At 38.8% G+C, this 18054-nt stretch overlaps 1 protein-coding gene across 1 annotated transcript in view; it reads left to right on the plus strand.

Annotated features, from left to right (window-relative positions):
• The first annotated feature begins 3816 nt into the window (after window positions 1–3816).
• Window positions 3817–18054, plus strand: part of RAD21 (RAD21 cohesin complex component) — a 29877-nt gene continuing 15639 nt past the window's right edge. The window contains exons 1-4 of the mRNA XM_070392720.1: window positions 3817–4019; window positions 10532–10706; window positions 15557–15686; window positions 16732–16831. Of these exons, the coding sequence (XP_070248821.1) occupies window positions 10563–10706; window positions 15557–15686; window positions 16732–16831 (374 nt within the window). The 5' untranslated portion in view covers window positions 3817–4019; window positions 10532–10562. The remainder of the gene's footprint in view (window positions 4020–10531; window positions 10707–15556; window positions 15687–16731; window positions 16832–18054) is intronic.

Below are 18054 nucleotides of genomic sequence, written 5' to 3' on the forward strand. Positions count from 1 at the left end.
AAAAAACCTGTTTCCCTGATTTCTCTCTCAACCTAATCCCTCCTACTTGCTATATATGTTTATGGTCTGTTTTAAACGTTTGACAATTTAGAGGAGCAAGTCTACAAAATTGTGTAAATCTTAAAGAACTCTCCTACTATTTGTTGGTCATCCCTTTCTGAAAGTTTTTATCTCACAAAAACTCTGTTTTGTTGTATGTGTGATCATGAATGATTAGACATAGAAAGAACATGTCTGTTTTATAAATATACTCAAGACAGTTGCAGTATCAAGTTTCAGACATTGATTGAACCAAATCATACTGGTCATCAACTTAGTAATCAGAAAAGTAGACCATTTTCAACTGAAGGAAGATTAAATTTGTAATTGGAGTTTGTCCTGCCATGGTTTCAATCAAACAGATTCACGATCATTAAACTTTACAAATGCACATTCATTAAATAAGTATTTCCAGGTAAGAGACATATTGACTGCAGCTAAATTCTGTAGCAAGAAAGCTTCACTCAACATTTTCGTACAAGGGGATGAATGACTGTGTTGACAGGATGGGACTTTAAGCCAGAGCAGAATATATACCTTGTTCAAAAGAACCAAATCCAGCAGATTGAGGGGACTAAAGTTGTATGTGAATAAATTATATGAAGATGCAATGGTAAGGAAAAGGGGGACATCTGTAATGCTTTCAACAACAAAGATAATTTTTTTTAATGTATGAAAGGGAAGGTGGGCTCAGGTGGAGAGCTACTGGTTAAGAATAAATGGTTCGGGAGAAAAGAAGCAATAGTTCCTTGGGAGTTCAGTATTGGAAAAAGAGAGATAGAGATAGAGAGGTAAGGAGATAGAGACAGACAGACAGTAAGAGAGGAAAACCTTTTCAAGGAAGGATTACAAAATGGGAATAGAGCAAAGTATAGTTAAGAGGAGTATTTGGAATGTCCAGGTATTTGCTGATGTTCTTAAAAGCTGAATATCTTTAATAAATATTTGCCAGACCTTGTTGCAAATATTTCATTACTCAGAAGGTAGAAGGAACCAGACTAATAGTCACAATTTATTGAGTACTCAGTTCCAAGCACTATGCTAGGTACTTTGTATATGTGATCTCATTTAATTCTTTCAACAATCATGAAAAGTATTATCCCTGTTTTTACAGATTAAAAAAAAAAAAATCAAAGCCCAGAAATGTGAGGTAAATTACATGTGGTAAAACAGCAGGAAGGAAGAAGAGATGAATTTGAACCCAAAGAGCATATTCACACTGAGGAATCTATGTGCTTAAATGTCTGTTTCCCAGCATATTTCTTTAAGATGTGTCTGCACTCAGAAACTATGACAGAGAAGTAAATTATTCCTCCCTCTTTTAAAAAATTACAAAACAGGCAGTTAAAAAAAAACTAACACATGATTTGCCTGGGTTACAAGTATAGGTGTCCACGTCAAAAGGTGACACCCTTACTCTCTTCTGTGGTTAGGAGCATTTTGTCAAGCTCTGAGTGCTGTTCTGTGAGAACAGAAATTTATAGAGGAGGATAATGGTGACAATGACAGTGAAAATAGTAATAAAGATAACTTAGATTATATGCAAATTGCCAGTGGCCATTCCAAATGCTTCCACGTGTATTAATTCCTGAATCTTCCCCACCACCCTCAGGGGAGAAACCTGAAGCTAAAGCTACTTATTGTCATACAGGCAGTAATTGAGGGGGCCATTCTGTTAAGTCCTGAAATGTGTGTGTAGAGGGGGAACCATTTTTTACAGTAATAGTGTTACCCTAAGTAACACAGAGGATTAGGGAAGACTCATGGATGGACCTGGAGAGCATTATGCTAAGCGAAATAAGTCAGAGAAAGATAAATATCACATGATCCCACTCATTTGTGGAATATAATGAACTGATGAACAAAGACAGATCCAGAGACAGAAGCATTGATCAGATTGTCAAACCTCAGAGGGAAGGCAGGGGAGGGTGGAGGGAAGGGGGAGAGATCAATCAAAAGACTTGAATGCATGCATATAAGCATAACCAATGGACACAAACACTAGGGGGTGAGGGCACGAGTGGGGGTGGGGGGTTGGGGGAACAATGAGGGGATAAGGACACATGTAATATCTTAATCAATAAAGAAAAAAAAAAACAAAAAGGACATAGTGTGGGTGTTACTAATTAGAATGCCCTTTCAATTTAATTACGCGTGTAGGTGTTTCAAATCAAGAGACATTTTTGAAATGTAATAAATATTTGAATTTTTTAAAAAGTGACTTTTGAATTAAGATGTGGGAGATTAAGAGTTAGACAAAGGAGAGGGGACGGAAATACAAGACTGTTCTAAGCACAGGGAACAGCAAGTGATCATGGTACATTTGACAGCTTAAAAGGCAGGGTGGCCCTGACCGCTTTGGCTAAGTGGCTAGAGCGTCGGCCTGCGGACTGAAGGGTCCCAGGTTCGATTCCGGTCAGGGGCATGTACCTTGGTTGCGGGCACATCCCCAGTGGGGGGCGTGCAGGAGGCAGCTGATCGATGTTTCTCTCACATTGATGTTTCTAGCTCTCTATCCCTCTCCCTTCCTCTCTGTAAAAAATCAATAAAATATGTTAAAAAAAAAAAAAAAAGGCAGGGTGGCCCAGTGGTTGAACGTGGGCCTGTGAATCAGGAGGTCGGGGTTAGATTCCCAGTTGGGGCACATGACTGGTTTCGGGCTTGATCCCCAGTGTGGGATGTGCAGGAGGCAGCGGATCAGTGATTCTCTCGCATTTTTGATGTTTCTATCTCTCCCGCTCCCTTCGTTTTTTGAAATCAATACAAATATATTTTAAAAAATAAAAAAAGGCAGGGTGACTGAAGTACGGTTGGCAAGAGAGGAAGCTGGAGCAGAAGGCAGGGGCTAGATCACGGTATTATCTTAAAGTTTAAGACTTAAACATTTGGGGTAATACCCTAAAGCAGTGGTTCTCAGCCTGTGGGTCGAGACCCCTTTGGGGGTCGAGCGACCCTTTCACAGGGGTTGCCTAAGACCATCAGAAAACATATATATAATTACATATTGTTTTTGTGATGAATCACTATGCTTTAATTATGTTCAAGTTGTAACAATGAAAATACATCCTGCATATCAGATATTTACATTACGATTCATAACAGTAGCAAAATTACAGTTATGAAGTAGCAACGAAAATAATTTTATGGTTGGGGGTCACCACAACATGAGGAACTGTATTAAAGGGTCGCGGCATCAGGAAGGTTGAGAACCACTGCCCTAAAGCTATGGGACATTGTATAGAAGGGGAGGGGAGTGGTCGCGCAGGCTTCCTGAAGGCAGGTGCTCTCTCTGCTGTATTCATCATTGTATCCCAGACCCCAGCTCTCACATGATGCAGTTGAGAGATGACCATACACTAAGTATAAACATAGGTTGACTGAATGAATGAACCCCTACATTTTATGGGACTTGTTTAAGGGTTTTAGGTTACCTTCGCGTTACCGAACCATTCAAATGATTTTTTGTGTGTGAGTGGTACACGAAACTGCACAACATCCGCTCTTTCCTTTAAAAACAGCCGCAGGAATAAAGCCAAACGAATTAATTTACTTGCAAGCAACTGCGCGTGCGCTGCTTCTCCGCGTAACCACCCTCCGAGACCCTCAGAGAACCACCTTCGCGCCTGCTCAGTGCGGGGCTGTACCCCCCGGGAGGCGGGTTCTCCAGAAAAGGAAAGGGCCACTGCGCCTGCGTCGCTCCGCCGGGGGCTGACGCCGGCTGCGCAGGCGCACAGGAGCCCTTTTTGACCGTAAACATCCTGCCGATTTGAACCGAGAATTTGGGCGGCAGGAAGAGCCGCGGCGTAACGGCAGCCATCTTGTTTGTTTGAGTGAATCGGAAAGGAGGCGGCGGCTGCGGCGGCGGCGGGGGCTGCGGCGAAGCTAGACCTCACAGGGGCGCCCCCCTTCCCCCACCCCCTCCCCGACCCCTTTCCCCTCCCCAGGCCACCCAGCCCGCCCGACTCCCGGCGGAGAGCAAGGTAAGATCCTCGCCGACCCCTTCTTCCCCTCCGGCTCCCTCCCCCCACCCACCCACCCCTTCGCCGTCGGGGAGCTGGACTCTGGGGGGCGGGAGAAGGCGGCACTCTCCGCGCCGCGGGACGCTGCCCGGGCAGCTACCCAGGGAGCCCCCGAGCGGCGGCGCCTCCCGCCCCTGCGCCCCGGCCCGCCCTGGGCTGGGACCCGCGCAGCCCAGGCCCGCCTCGTCTCCCGCCCGGTAACCATGGGTTCCGGTCCGCTCCAAGACACCCCAAGCCGTTACTCTGCGGGTCCCTGGGGGAGCAGCATCGCCCCGGGGACACCTGGAGGCGCGGAGGGAGAGTTTGAACGAGCCCGCTCTCGGGACTGGGCCGCCTACTCCGCGGGCGAAAATGGCTGGCGGGGAGGCCCGGGCCCCGGGCGGCGGCGGTGTCAGCGCCCAGGGCCGGCTGCGGGCTGCGGGGGTCGGAGACGCGCGGGCGCGACGGGGCCCTGGCCGGAGGCTGCAGCTGCTCCCCCTCCCTTTTTTACGCGAAAAATGTAACGCGGGGAAATGAGTCCTGGGCAGCCCAATAGAAAACGCGAATTCCTAGGAAATGAGCAGAATTCCCCCCCCCCCCCCCCGACTTTTCTGATGATGAAGGTGCGGAGGGGGTGGAGGCGCTGCCTCTGACAAATGCTGGTGTCCTTTCCGCGCCGAGCAGGGCCGTGCGAACCGTGTGTGATGCCGAGACACGGGCGGGCGGTGCTGCCAGACTCGGGGCCTGCCCGTTGGGAAGGGGGAGATGCTGGGGGTCTGTCTGTCTGTCGGGCCGCCTTGGTTGGGATTTCTCAGGCTGCCCTCGGCGTTCAGAAACGCGCTTGTGTGTTTAAGGGTTTCTGGTAGAGTTAATATTTGCTCCCGTTACACGGTTTGGAATAAGTACTCAATTTCAGGGGGGAAAATGTTCCTGTAGTGGTTATTATTTATTTATTTATTTATTTATTTATTTATTTATTTTTAATGAATGTAAGTGCCAGTGAGCTGTGGGAGTCTGCGGAATTTCGGTGACCGGCTGGAGAAGCTTTCCTGGGTTGTAGAGCCATTAAAGTTTCTTTGTTTAATGTTGGAGGCAACTAACAGTTGTTTTTGTAGCAAGACCTTGATGAGGCATGCACCATAGCTATTGATTGATGTACTTGACAGTTGTCGATAGCGGAGATGACAGCAAGTGCATAACTGTGAGTGCTTTTTTTGCACACACGTCAGAATTAATTACATTGGGAGAGTCTGGCCTTTCTTTGCCTTTGTGTGTGTGTATATAAAGGCAACACGTTCACGTATTCTAGAATTACGTTCTCCACTTAGAGTGGGGTATGTTGAAAGTATTCTTACAGTTGAGAATTTCTTTCCTGATAAATTCCTACTTATGAGCAATTTTATCTTTGTAATGTGGTACAAAAGAGAAACATCTGATTCTTGAGAAGAACATATTGTGTTGAAATGTCAAAATTGGCCGAAACCGGTTTGGCTCAGTGGATAGCGCGTCGGCCTGCGGACTGAAAGTTCCCAGGTTCGATTCCCGTCAAGGGCAAGTACCTGGGTTGCGGGCACATCCCCAGTAGGAGATGTGCAGGAGGCAGCTGATCGATGTTTCTCTCTCATTGATGTTTCTGACTCTCTATCTCTCTCCCTTTCTATCTGTAAAAAATCAATAAAATATATTTTTAAAAAAAGAAATGTCAAAATTGTTAGGCATGATCATGCTGGTTGGTGTAGTGTGATTTTTTTTGGAAATTATTTTCATTGACGGTGGTGCTGTCTTAGGTATGCTGTTCTAGTTAATTCTCATAATCCAGTTTGGTAAATATCCCCATTTTATAGATGAGAAAGAGAGAGTTCTCTACCACCAAAGAGAGAGTTCCATTATCTTAGTATTGACATTTTCCACGGGTAGTAAACCACTGAATTTCCACCTTCCAGGTTTTTATAGTTAATGAAAGTGAACTACACAGATTAAGCAGTTTAACTTGCTAGTCAATGGAGTGGTCTTGACTCCCAATGTAATTTTACTTTGAAAAGGCAATGTATGTGTATGTTCCAAGGTTTAAAAATAGTACGAAAGGGTAGGCCTCGCTTTCCCAGCAGACCCACTTTCCAGAGGTGACCAGTGCCATCACTTCCATTTGTACAGCAGATATGTCCTGCTTATGCAAGTGCAGGTAATTTACATAGAGAGCCCTCTTTTTAACACAAATATTATCATTGTTTAAGGCTGTATTCATTTGTTAGAAGTCTGTTATTACTGTCCAGGCAGGTTACTGTATTTCTAATCTTCGCTGTTAAAAGTCATGCTGGCAAGGCAGCATAGTATTACAGTTAGAGGTCTGGGTTCTGAAGTTCAAGTCCTGCTTATGTTAAACAGTAGTGACTTTTGGCACGTTACTTATTATCATCTCCTTTTCTTTGTTTTATGGTCTGTAAAATGGGCCAGTATAAATTTACTTTATAGGGTTGTTGTAAAGAGGATAGATACATAAAATACTTAGAGCTTTAGTAAAATTTGAAAAATTCATTATTGTTATACATCTCTATATATACCCTTGGCACTATTACTGGCAGTACAGTTTCTGAATAGAAAGCATGAGTGTTTGAAATTTTCATAAGATGTTGCCAAATTGCCCTTCAGAGAGGTCATACTAATTTACACAATCACCGTCCTGCCTTGCTTCTAACAGATGAATGAAATATTATAATGTCATTGTAGATACATGACCTGTAATTTGATTTTGGCTTTTTGAAAAGATCTTAAAGAAAATGCTGGTGTTTTTTGCATTCCTGAATGTGTTCTAAACTATCTTTTTGCCATTTCACACCAGACTTAAATTCATTTTTTAGGATCAATTGAAAAAAGTCATTTGCTGCTTTAGAAAGAATTTGAGAAATAAGCTTCTGAACTATGCTCTGGGATGTTGGCTTTCTGCTAAGATCTTTTGTAAAGGATTAGCAAAATTTCGACTCTTCCATCTTCAAAACCTGTGGAGATTAATCAACTTTTTTGTCTTAAGGTTGGCTAAAGTTTGGTATTATTAAAGGGGGAAAATGGTTTAAAAGGCAACAATGATTACACTTTCTCCTTTTTTAGATATAAGCCAATAGTTGATCCACCACATACCTCAGGCTTCCTTTAATTATTAGGGTGCTTTCCTCTTACTAATTGTTTCCCCAAATAACTTTAGCAGCACTCTGCTTTAGTTACTTCCTCACCTCCCCCCCACCCCACCCCCACCCCCAAAAAATCCCATACCAAGAAAGCATCTATTTAGGAATCTCTGCCTCTGCATAGCTGGGATATTTTAGGCATGGCACTCTGACTAGCAGCTGAAGTGCTGGCCATGAACTACTGACACCTGTTGAGAAGTGCCAGTAGTTTTAATTTCTGAAATCTCCAGAATTATTTACATATGTCAACTATTAGATCACTTGGTGTATCTCATTTCCTTATTCATTAAGCACATATTTAGTAGTTGTCATTCGGCAGGCAGTATTCTAGGAGCTAAATATTAGAGTTTTTATTTGGAGTACAACTGTCTTGTGTAGTGAAACTTGGCACTTGTATGATAGTGACTATTTCTAAGAACACTCTGCCATATTGGATTGCTACAAAATGCTGTACCGGGAGCTTAATTTTTGTGCTAACTTTAAAGCTTCAAGTAGAAGCATTGATTTGCAACATAGGAAGCTGTCTTTGATTATGACAAATTGCTAAGTGGGATATAACATACACTTGAGGTATTATTAGTGCTTCTACCTTAGAGTGATCTGAATTCTTATTCCTTAGTTCTTTTCTTAACTACATTTGAAATCGAGTTCACAATATAGGCAATTGATGAAAACTGTTTTTTTTTCTTTTGAGAAAATTTTCCAAGTGTGAATTAATGATCTCCTGAGAGCATCTGTTCAAAAGAGAATTTTAGAACCCTTTGCTATGATGGAAAATGGAGATGAGGCAAACCTGACTATAAATTGCTCTTGCACCTCTACCCTCCCAAACATTGTTGACAGGCATGAAATCGCTTGCCTGTGAGGCATTTAACTAATGTGTATTTTCTGTAAACCATTGGAAAGAATGGGTGCAATTTTTAATTGAAAGTACAGTAAGCAACATTTTAAAATTAGTCTCTTTTTAAAAACATGAAAGTTAGAGTTAACTTACTCTGGATCTTTTTTAAGCTAATTCAAAAGAAATTTTACATTATGCTAGCAGTGAATAAGAGGTACTTCTCTGTATCCTCATCAGCACGTGTTAACATTAATTTTTATTTTTGCTCTTTTAATAGTTGTGCAGTGAAATCTAAATAATATTGGTGTTGAGCATCTTTTCTTGTTCTTATTTGCCATCAGTATATCCTCTTCTGTGAAACTTCTCTTGCTCGTTTTAAGTCTGGTTTTGAGAGGTTTTTGTATATTCTAGATCCTGGTCCCTGTCTTATATGGGGTTTGCAAATACTTCTTTCTCCCTCTTCCTTGTTTTTGCATCCTCAGTGAGCTCCTTTGTAGAGCAAAATTTTTTATTTGATGAAAGACGGTTTATCAGATTTTTTTTCTCATGAGATATGTTTTTGGTGTATAGCTAAAAAATCTTAACCACGTTTTAGGTACCGAAGGTTTTCCCTATAGTTTCTTTTTTTAATTTATAGTAAGTCTTGAAATTGGGTATACTTCTTTTTCAAAACAGTTTTAGCTGTTCTAGTTCCTTTGCCTTCCCATATAATTTTAGAAAAAATTCTTATCAGTACCAATAACAAAAATCTCAGTAAGATTTTGCTAGGAGTTGTATTGAAGTTTCTTTAAAAAAAATAGACATACACTTACCCATGCTATACAGAAATCACACTTCAGGACATTTGTCTCAGAGGAATGAAAACTTATGCTCACAAAGGGTCTGTATACACAAATATTTATAACAGTTTTATTTGCAATAGCTGAAAACTGAAGACAACCAAAATGTCCTTCAAGAGATGAATTGCTAAGTAAGTTGTATATCCATCCCATGGAATGCTACTCAGCAATAAGACGGAACATACTACTAAAAGCCATTCAAAAAGTCACGTACTATACAATCCAATTTCTGCAACATTTTCAGAATGACAAAATTAGAGATGAAAAAGAGAATGGTGGTTGACGGGGCTTAGGGATGGTACCAAGCAAGGAGTGGGGTGGCAAGGGATAGAGTCAGGGAGAGCTCTGTGATGATGAAATAACTCTGTATCTTGAGCTTAGGGGATGGTTACACAAATCCACACATGTGGCAAAGAAGTATTGCACATGTACCAATATCAATGTCCTGGTTTTGAAGTACTTTTCATGCGTTGTGATTGTGCTTGAGTTTATTTCCCTTTTTTTTTTTTTTTTCCGCTAAAAGTATTACAAAGGGTATTACATAAGTGTCCTTTTTTCCCCCCCACCCTTGACAAGCCCGTGCCCTCCCTTACTCCCCAGTGTCTTATGTCCATTAGTTATGGTTATATGGATGCATACAAGTCCTTCAGTTGATCTCTTACTCTTGAGTTTATTTCTGAAAAAGTATCGCTTAGGTTTCTTGTTCTACTTGTGGACATTTTAGAAAAAGATAGAAATTCACTTGGCAAATAGACTTTTATAAATCAGTGAAAAGGGGAAAATAAATAATATAAGAGAAATGTCGATTTACACAGTTGATATATATCAAGCTGGAATATTCAGGCTGCCTTTTTCTCTTCTGTATTAATACATTAGCTTGCTGAAAGAAAGAAATGTGAATAACATACTTGTATTTCTGCTAAGACTATTTCAGTCATAAGTGTTACACTGTATCATTGTCCTGAATCTAGTTTTTAAATTATGAATAGACATGTATTTTTAAAGTTTAGAAAACTGTAGATATAATACTTTACCTTTTTAAGCTTCAGCTGTTCTAAACTACTCACCAGAGGGCCAACCTACTTGTCTTTGCTTGGTGGAATATAAAATGCTTAGCACATGAGATACTAATTATTGTATAAAGCTGAGAATCTCAGTTTTTAATGGGGTTAACAATGAAAATTTCCACATTGATTAATATTTGTGCCTGAGTGTTTTTCTCCTTGGACATTCTTTTCTTGCCATGAAGAATATATTCTCCAGTTTTTGGTCAGAAACAGACTCTCTCCAAAGTCAATAATCAGGATAGGAATGGAGTTAACACTTGAAGGAACTTCAAAAATGACAGTTTTCTGATGATAGTTTCACTTTAAAAGAAAGCAGCACTTTTAAGATGACGGCAGGGCATGAGTGTAATTTGACTCTTTTGTCGCTTTCCCTTCAGCTTTTAATATTTTGGGGTCTTTTTCTACCCTCTTAAAATAAAGCAATAGGTTGTATTTGTGTGTGTGTGTTTGATGCATCCTAAATTCAATACTTTAATAGTTAACTTTTATTTTTAGACTTGTTATATGTCGTGATAAATATTTCAATTCTTCAGTGGTATTTATATTAACTTTTTTTCCTTTTCAGATTTTCTCCTGTTTCATAGTCAACCAGAACAATGTTCTACGCACATTTTGTCCTCAGTAAAAGAGGGCCGCTGGCCAAAATTTGGCTAGCGGCCCATTGGGATAAGAAGCTAACCAAAGCCCATGTGTTTGAGTGTAATTTAGAGAGCAGTGTGGAGAGTATCATCTCACCTAAGGTATGTTTGATGTTGATATTTTTATTCCTTTTGTTGATCATTGATGTGTAAAATAGAATTCTATAAAATAACTTAAAGTAGGCATCTGTGTATATTTGGAGCCAAAGAGAATCCATAGATTATCCAGAATTCCAGTTTGATATTCTCGTGCAGATATTTTAATTTGCCTCTAGATAAGCATGAAGTCAGGCAGTACTCTTAATATTTTATATTTGGCTTTCTAGATGTTTTTATACTAAATTATGTATGTGGGTGCTTCTCATTTAGGAGAAATAAGGACCCATTAATTAGAACAGGTTGCAAGGGGCAGATCTGTCTTATCCACCTAGCAGAGAGTATCCATACCACTTGCTCCACCTAAGCTTCACGCTACTACTTGCTGTTTCTTGAAGATTTATCCCTATCTCAGGACTTTTGTATTCGTTGTGATCTTCTCCTAAATATTTAATTCAAGTCTAGCTCCCACTAGAGTGGAAGCCTCATGAATGTCCTGACCTTATCTGCCTTATGTACTGCTCTGTTCCTGAAGGAGCTTTTATTGACATCCTCTGAAACAGTAGTTACCGCCCTTGGATTTCACAAATAGTATAACTTAGAGTAACATGAGGTTTTAGTGTTGCAAAAAGGACCTTTAAAACACAAGAGGTACAATTCACCATTAGCATTTCATTGACGAATAGACATGTTGACTTCAAAAGTGTACGAAGGACACCCGGCCGGTGTTGCTCAGTGTTTGAGCCTTGACCCATGAACCAGGAAGTCTCGGTTCAATTCCTGGTCATTGCATATGCCTAGGTTGCAGGCTTGATCCCCAGTAGGGAGTGTGCAGGAGGCAGCCAATTGATAATTGTCTCTCATTATTGATGTTTCTATCTTTCCCTCTCACTTTCTCTTTCTGAAATAAATAAAAATATGAAAAGATGTTTAAAAATGTACTAAGAATAATCTCGAACTAAGGGAAGTCCTTAAATATTTTATGTAAGTATTTTCTACATATAACATCTGTGTTCTAAAGGTCCTTTCTTGTTCCTTGTATTTATACATACATGCACTAATTGTCCTGTTGGGAAAACATTCCAAGTCACAGCTGTCTGGACCAGCATTGGGAGCTCTCTTCTTAGAATTGGCAGTTTGGACATGCTGGTATAATGTGTTAAGTAAGAGTGAGATGTTCTCAGAGGATTAAAGCTTGGATGTTGCAGGGACTTGTTCAGAAAAGTGTGGGAAAGTGTATGTTTTAGATGAGGAAAGTGAGAGTTTATATTTTCAAGTAGAGTAAATTATAAAGTGTCTGCATGTGGAATTTTTGCTAGTTTTAGAGTTATAGCTAGTAGAATTTATTGGCTTTAAATGCATTTCTGTCATGTTATATCCAAGACAATACTAATTTCAAAACTTTATTAGAATGAAAACTTGACAGAGGAGAATAAGTAACCTAATAGTACTACCACCTAGATAAACCTTTAGTATTTTGTCGTCTAGACTTTTCACTTGTGCATGTATTTTACACATAATTTTTCTCCCTTTTTTTATGCATGTACACAAATACTGCATATAGTAATATGTTTTGTAACAAGACTGCATTCAGGAAAAGCTCTGTTCCTAGCTCTACCGTCATTTTTAATGGTTGTATTGCAGTGTCATAGTCTCCATCCACAGAACTTAAATACAGAAAAACAGAAACACACTTGACCAAAATTGAAGCAAGGTAATTTGAATATTAATAAATTCACTATAGAAATACCAACGTGTATGATTGTGGGAGGCTGCTCTATACTCCTGGGATGTTTTAGTATGCAGCATATGTACTGCCTTACCTTTATAATATTCAAAAGCTCTGAATTCCAAAACACATCTGGCCCCTAGGATTCCAGATAAAGAATTGACTTATAATTCATTGTTTTGGTTGTGTATGATTTATTTTATCAATCTTTTTAAAATTATCCATGTTTCTTTCTGAATTTTAGAATTTTAATTCCTCTGGTCTTAATGCAATGCAGCCATTAAAAATTATGATCATGTTGCCCAGTCGGCAAGGCTCAGTGGTTGAGCGTCGACCTGTGAATTAGGAGGTCATGGTTCTATTCCCAGTCGGGGCACATGCCTGGGTTGTAGGTTCAATCCCCAGTGGGGGGCATGCAGGAGGCAGCTGATCAATGAGTCTCTCTCATCATTGCTGTTCCTATCTCCCTCCCTTCCTCTCTGAAATCAATAAAAGTATATATTTTTTTAAAAAAATTTAAAGAAGAAAAATGATGAGTATATGTATACATAAAAGCCTAGAAGGCATACCAAAATCCTAGTAAAGATTTCTCTAGGTGATAGAATTACAGGTTGTGTTTATTTTTCTCTTTTTAAAAAACCATTTATTAAACATTGCTTCCTAAATCTTTGTTCACATCTATAAGTCTTTCCTTAAGATTGATGTTTAGGAGTGTAATTGAAAGGCCAGGTGATAAACTTACATTTTAGATTTCTGATAGGCATTAACAGTTTGTTCTTCATGGAGAGTTTACCAGTTCACACTGCCAGTCAAAGTTGTATGGGAGCATGATTTTTACTTTTTTTATAGGTATGCTTTACTGAGGTAAATTTATGGAAAAGGAGAAATTTAGCTCTTTAAATTGATATGTGTGGGTAATTAATATGCATAAGCAAATATTGAGGGTGATGTGGCTGAAAAGTTGAACAACAAATTTTTTCATAGTATTTGCAGGGTACTTTGTACCACATTACGGACACTACAAATAGTATGCACCAACAGCCAAAAAAAAAGGCATACATCAGGTTCAAGAACGATGTAAAAGATTTCAGAGTATATGTGAAAGAACGAACCCACTTTTAAGAACCGCTTCTAAGTGGGCTTTTGATTGATTTTGCTTTATTGTGATAGAAAATAAAGATATTTCCACAGGGTAAAGTGGTGATCTGAAAATTTCTAATGTTTGCTCTTAGTGTGCAGTTGAAAATCATGGTTACTTAGAGCAAGTGTCAGACATGTGGCTCAGTTGCACCTGCGTGACATCTCTTCCCTTCCCTGTGGTTGGAACAGCCACTGGCAACTTCTGCAGTACTTTCCCTGGATATAGAGACTTTCCCTGTGTTATTATACCTGTACTCTTAGCATAAGCTAGCAGCTAAACTCTGAACCAAAGTATCTAAAAAGAAAGCCTTTACCCAAACACCACATGTAAAGGTTCTTAATTCTGGACAAGATAATGGCAAGCAAAGGTTTTCGGGTTTTTTCTGTCTTCCTTTCTTTAGGTGAAGGTGCAGTCAATATTTTAAATTTTCTAAGACCACATTTTGTTTTCCATTAGGGGCAATAAGTCCTGGGTTTTCATCACATTTATTATAATTTTAGACACCTAAGAATTTATAGCACTAAACTTCATAATTTTTGCTGTAACTCATGTCAAGTGGCCATAAATAGTCTGCAAGTCATTATAAATAGAATTCTAGATCCTATAGAGCAAGTACATATAACTTAAAAATAACATGTTTTAGCCCTGGCTGGCTTGGCTCAGTGGAAAGAGTGTTGGCCTGCGGACTGAAGGGTACTGAGTTCAACTCCTATTAGGGGCATATGTCCCGGTTGTGGGCTCGTTCCCCAGTGGGGGGCGTGCAGGAGGCAGCCAACTGATGATTCTTTCTCATCATTGGTGTTTCCATCTCTCCCTCTCCCTTCCTCTCTGAAATCAATAAAAATATATTTTCAAAAATAACATGTTTTATAAGTAACATAATTTCCTTATTATAATTTAAGCAAATGTTTAATAATGTTCTTTGCAACCTTAGAATTTGCTAAGTTTTTATGATACAATTGTGAAAATGATATGGGGAAGTTTGAGTTCATGTTGACTTATTCTCTCAAAAAAGTTTTTTAGTATAGCTAGAGGAATTTTGAATCCTTCCATTTACATTGGGTGTTTACTTCTCTGATTCTTTCCCAACCACTGCACCTCATCCCACATTGATCAAGATCTACCTTGAAAAAAAATAGGCTGAGGAGTGTGAAATAAAAGATAGGTACCATTATCCTTTGTCAGTATGCTTGCCAGTCAGGCACTAAAAAAAAAACTCAGTGAAAAGTGGCTTAAACAGTAAGGAAGTAAACAGTCTTAATTAGAAGTTTAGAAATAGGAAGGTACAGGATTGGTTCAGCAGTTAATGATGTCATCCAAGGACTTACCATTCTGAGTTTGTTGGCCTCTTATCCTCATACTTTTGGCCTTGTTAGTACAGGGTGACTGCGAGCAGCTCCAAATCCCTCCTATTTACATTAATGCAGGAAAGGGAGAGAGAAAAGAGGGGCATTCTTCTTTAATGGGAAACTCTTTCTTAGAATCTCTCTGATATACTTTATACTTATTAATCTGGCTGAACTGAGTTGCTAATGCAAGAGTAAGCATTAGCAGAGAAGAATGGAGCAATCATCCTTCGAGGCTGAGGACATTCACTTCCCAAACAAAATCAGTTCCGGGAGCCAGCAAGGAGCAATGGGTCTGGATTGGCAGTCAAAAGTACCACATGCTCCTTAATGTGCTCATGGCAACAATCCATGGAACACCTTAATTTAATGCCTGTTTCATAGCTACCTTCATGTCTGTGTTAAATTCATGAATTACTGCCAATCTATCCTTTGGGGTACTTGGGGAATTTACAGGTAAAAGCAGTGAAAAATAAAATAGAGGTGATTGAGGTAACTTCAAATAAATGATAAAAAATATAAAGAGATAAAGTAAAAACTGCCTATAAATTGAACAAAATATAAGCTTCAGGGTAGGATTACCTATAAAACCAGAAAATTAACTTTATAAATTAGATTAGTATTAATATTTTATTCACAGGTGAAGATGGCACTCCGAACATCAGGACATCTCTTACTGGGAGTTGTTCGAATCTATCACAGAAAAGCCAAATATCTCCTTGCAGACTGTAATGAAGCATTCATTAAGATAAAGATGGCTTTTCGGCCAGGTATTGTTGACTTTTTTCTTTTTAAATATTGGACGTTCTCATGTTTGGTGTGAAAAACTGCTAAAAAAAATTTATATCCCAGCATGTCTTGTTTTATTTTAATTTCAATACAAAGGGCTCTAAACAGTACAGCAAGGCTGAGAGAGGCAGTGATTTGAGAGAGGAAACCAACTTTACTTTTGTTCTACCTGTGTGATTATACAATCACCTCTTCTTTGTTCTTCCTTTGGAGCTGCCTTTTTCTTTTAGCCCCTCTTGCAGCAACTTGTGTAGAACTCAGTCATCAAAGGTTAAACTGTTGAAAACCAGTTATATTTTTCTTTTTTTTACATACAGAGCTCAGAAAACAAAATTGAGGATTTTAATTTTTCACAAATAATTTTTAAAGCATTGGTGAAATTTTATTCTAATTAAAGTAATCTGAATGTATAAAAGAGATGCCTTATACAGTATTTTCTACTAAGGTTATGTTCTAGTACTTGAATTTATTTTACTGAATGAATAGTGAAATTTTTAAGATCTGAGATTTTATTTGAAAAGTAAATATTTAGGGCAGAGACGGTGATACTTGGGTGATTTCTAACACATAGCTACTAAGTGCATTTTGTTTAAATAACATGATTTTTTTATTTTTAAAATAAATTTTTAAAGCAATGTATATTTATTACAGACAGCTTGGAAAATGTAAAAAATTTAAATCTTGTCTCACTTTCCTTAAAACACCAACTCCTCTTAACATTTGGGGGACTGACTGGTTTGCAGTAATTCCTTATCTTCCTGATACATTTTATGCTTATCTTAAAAACTATTTGTTGATATGTTCTTTTAAAGACTTATTAGCTTCATGCATAATAGTGCTTTGACTTCTTTTGTAAAGGGAGTAGTATGTCTTATGATTATAGAAAGACAAAAGTACTGTGCTTCAAAGTACATATGTTATCTACCTTCTAGAATATAACCTTGGGAAATTATACCGACTTTACCTTTCTTGGATCCCTGGATAATCTGTGTAGCCAGACTTTGAAGCTTCCCATTTCTTTTCCAGGTGTTGTTGACCTGCCTGAGGAAAATCGAGAAGCTGCGTACAATGCCATTACTTTACCTGAAGAATTTCATGACTTTGATCAGCCATTGCCTGACTTGGAGTATGTCTTTTTTTTATTTTTTATTTAATAATTGTTGACTTGGTCTATAAGAAAACATATTATTGGCGTCTAAATATACAGTTTTCCTTGAGAATGTTTTGACATTGAATTAACATTTAGCTAAAATATATACTCTCTCATTAAGGATAGGGGAGCCTAAATGGAAGTATGTTTATGTATTTCTAAATATAACCTAAAAGTGCTTCTATAAGAAAATAGTGTGGAACAGTGATGGCGAACCTTTTGAGCTCAGCATGTCAGCATTTTGAAAAACCCTAACTTAACTCTGGTGCTGTGTCATATATAGAAATTTTTTGATATTTGCAACCATAGTAAAACAAAGACATATTTTTTATATTTATTTTATATATTTAAATGCCATTTAACAAAGAAAAATCAACCTAAAAAACGAGTTCGCGTGTCATAGGTTTGCCATCACTGGTGTAGAAGATACCAACTTTAACACAGGTAAGATAGGAGAATTCTCATGTGCTTAGGCCAGAGCTTATGTAAACAGAACAGTTGTCCAGATATATGCATGATACCAGTAAACTTGAACTATTGCTTCATGATTTTTCTCCAGGGAAATATATTAAAATCATCTAGTAAGTTTTGGTTTGTTTTGCCAAGCTATACTCAGCCGTAATTTTTGTATTATTTTATTTTAATAAACATAGGAGATAACTTTCTATGAAGAGCATGAAAGGGTCATTGTCACAGCACATTTAAGAGGAGAAAGTTGTACAGCAGAATTATAGCAGAATACTGTATGTAGTATACTTGCTTCCCTCCTTAAGTCCTCAAAATCCTGCTATCATAACCATGACACAGAGTGTGACTAGAAGTTTCCAAGTGATTGATTACTACAGTTGACAACCAAGAAACCCTCTATACCATAAAGATAAAAGTCCCATTTATCTTTTGACAAATTCCTCTGCTTTTTAAAATGCTCTGACTCCTAATTAAATTTGAGCTATTTTGATTTCTTTGTGAGTTAATTAGTGCTAGGTAGGCATTATCTACCTGCTTTACTGTTTGTTTCCTCTTATACTTGGAGGCCCGGTGCATGAATTCGTACATGGGTGGTGTCCAGCTAGCCCGCCCCCATTGGGGCCAATTAGGCTGGGCTGGCCAGTCAGCCCTGCCCCCAGTTGGGGGTGGGGGTGATCGGGGCCGTAGTGTGCATCAAAGCAACCGGTCATTCTGGCACTCCAGTCACTTGG

Source organism: Myotis yumanensis, unplaced genomic scaffold (assembly GCF_028538775.1).
Source record: "Myotis yumanensis isolate MYYU_CA2020_CCGP unplaced genomic scaffold, mMyoYum1.0.hap1 SCAF_15, whole genome shotgun sequence".
In the NCBI taxonomy this organism is placed as follows: Eukaryota; Metazoa; Chordata; class Mammalia; order Chiroptera; family Vespertilionidae; genus Myotis; species Myotis yumanensis.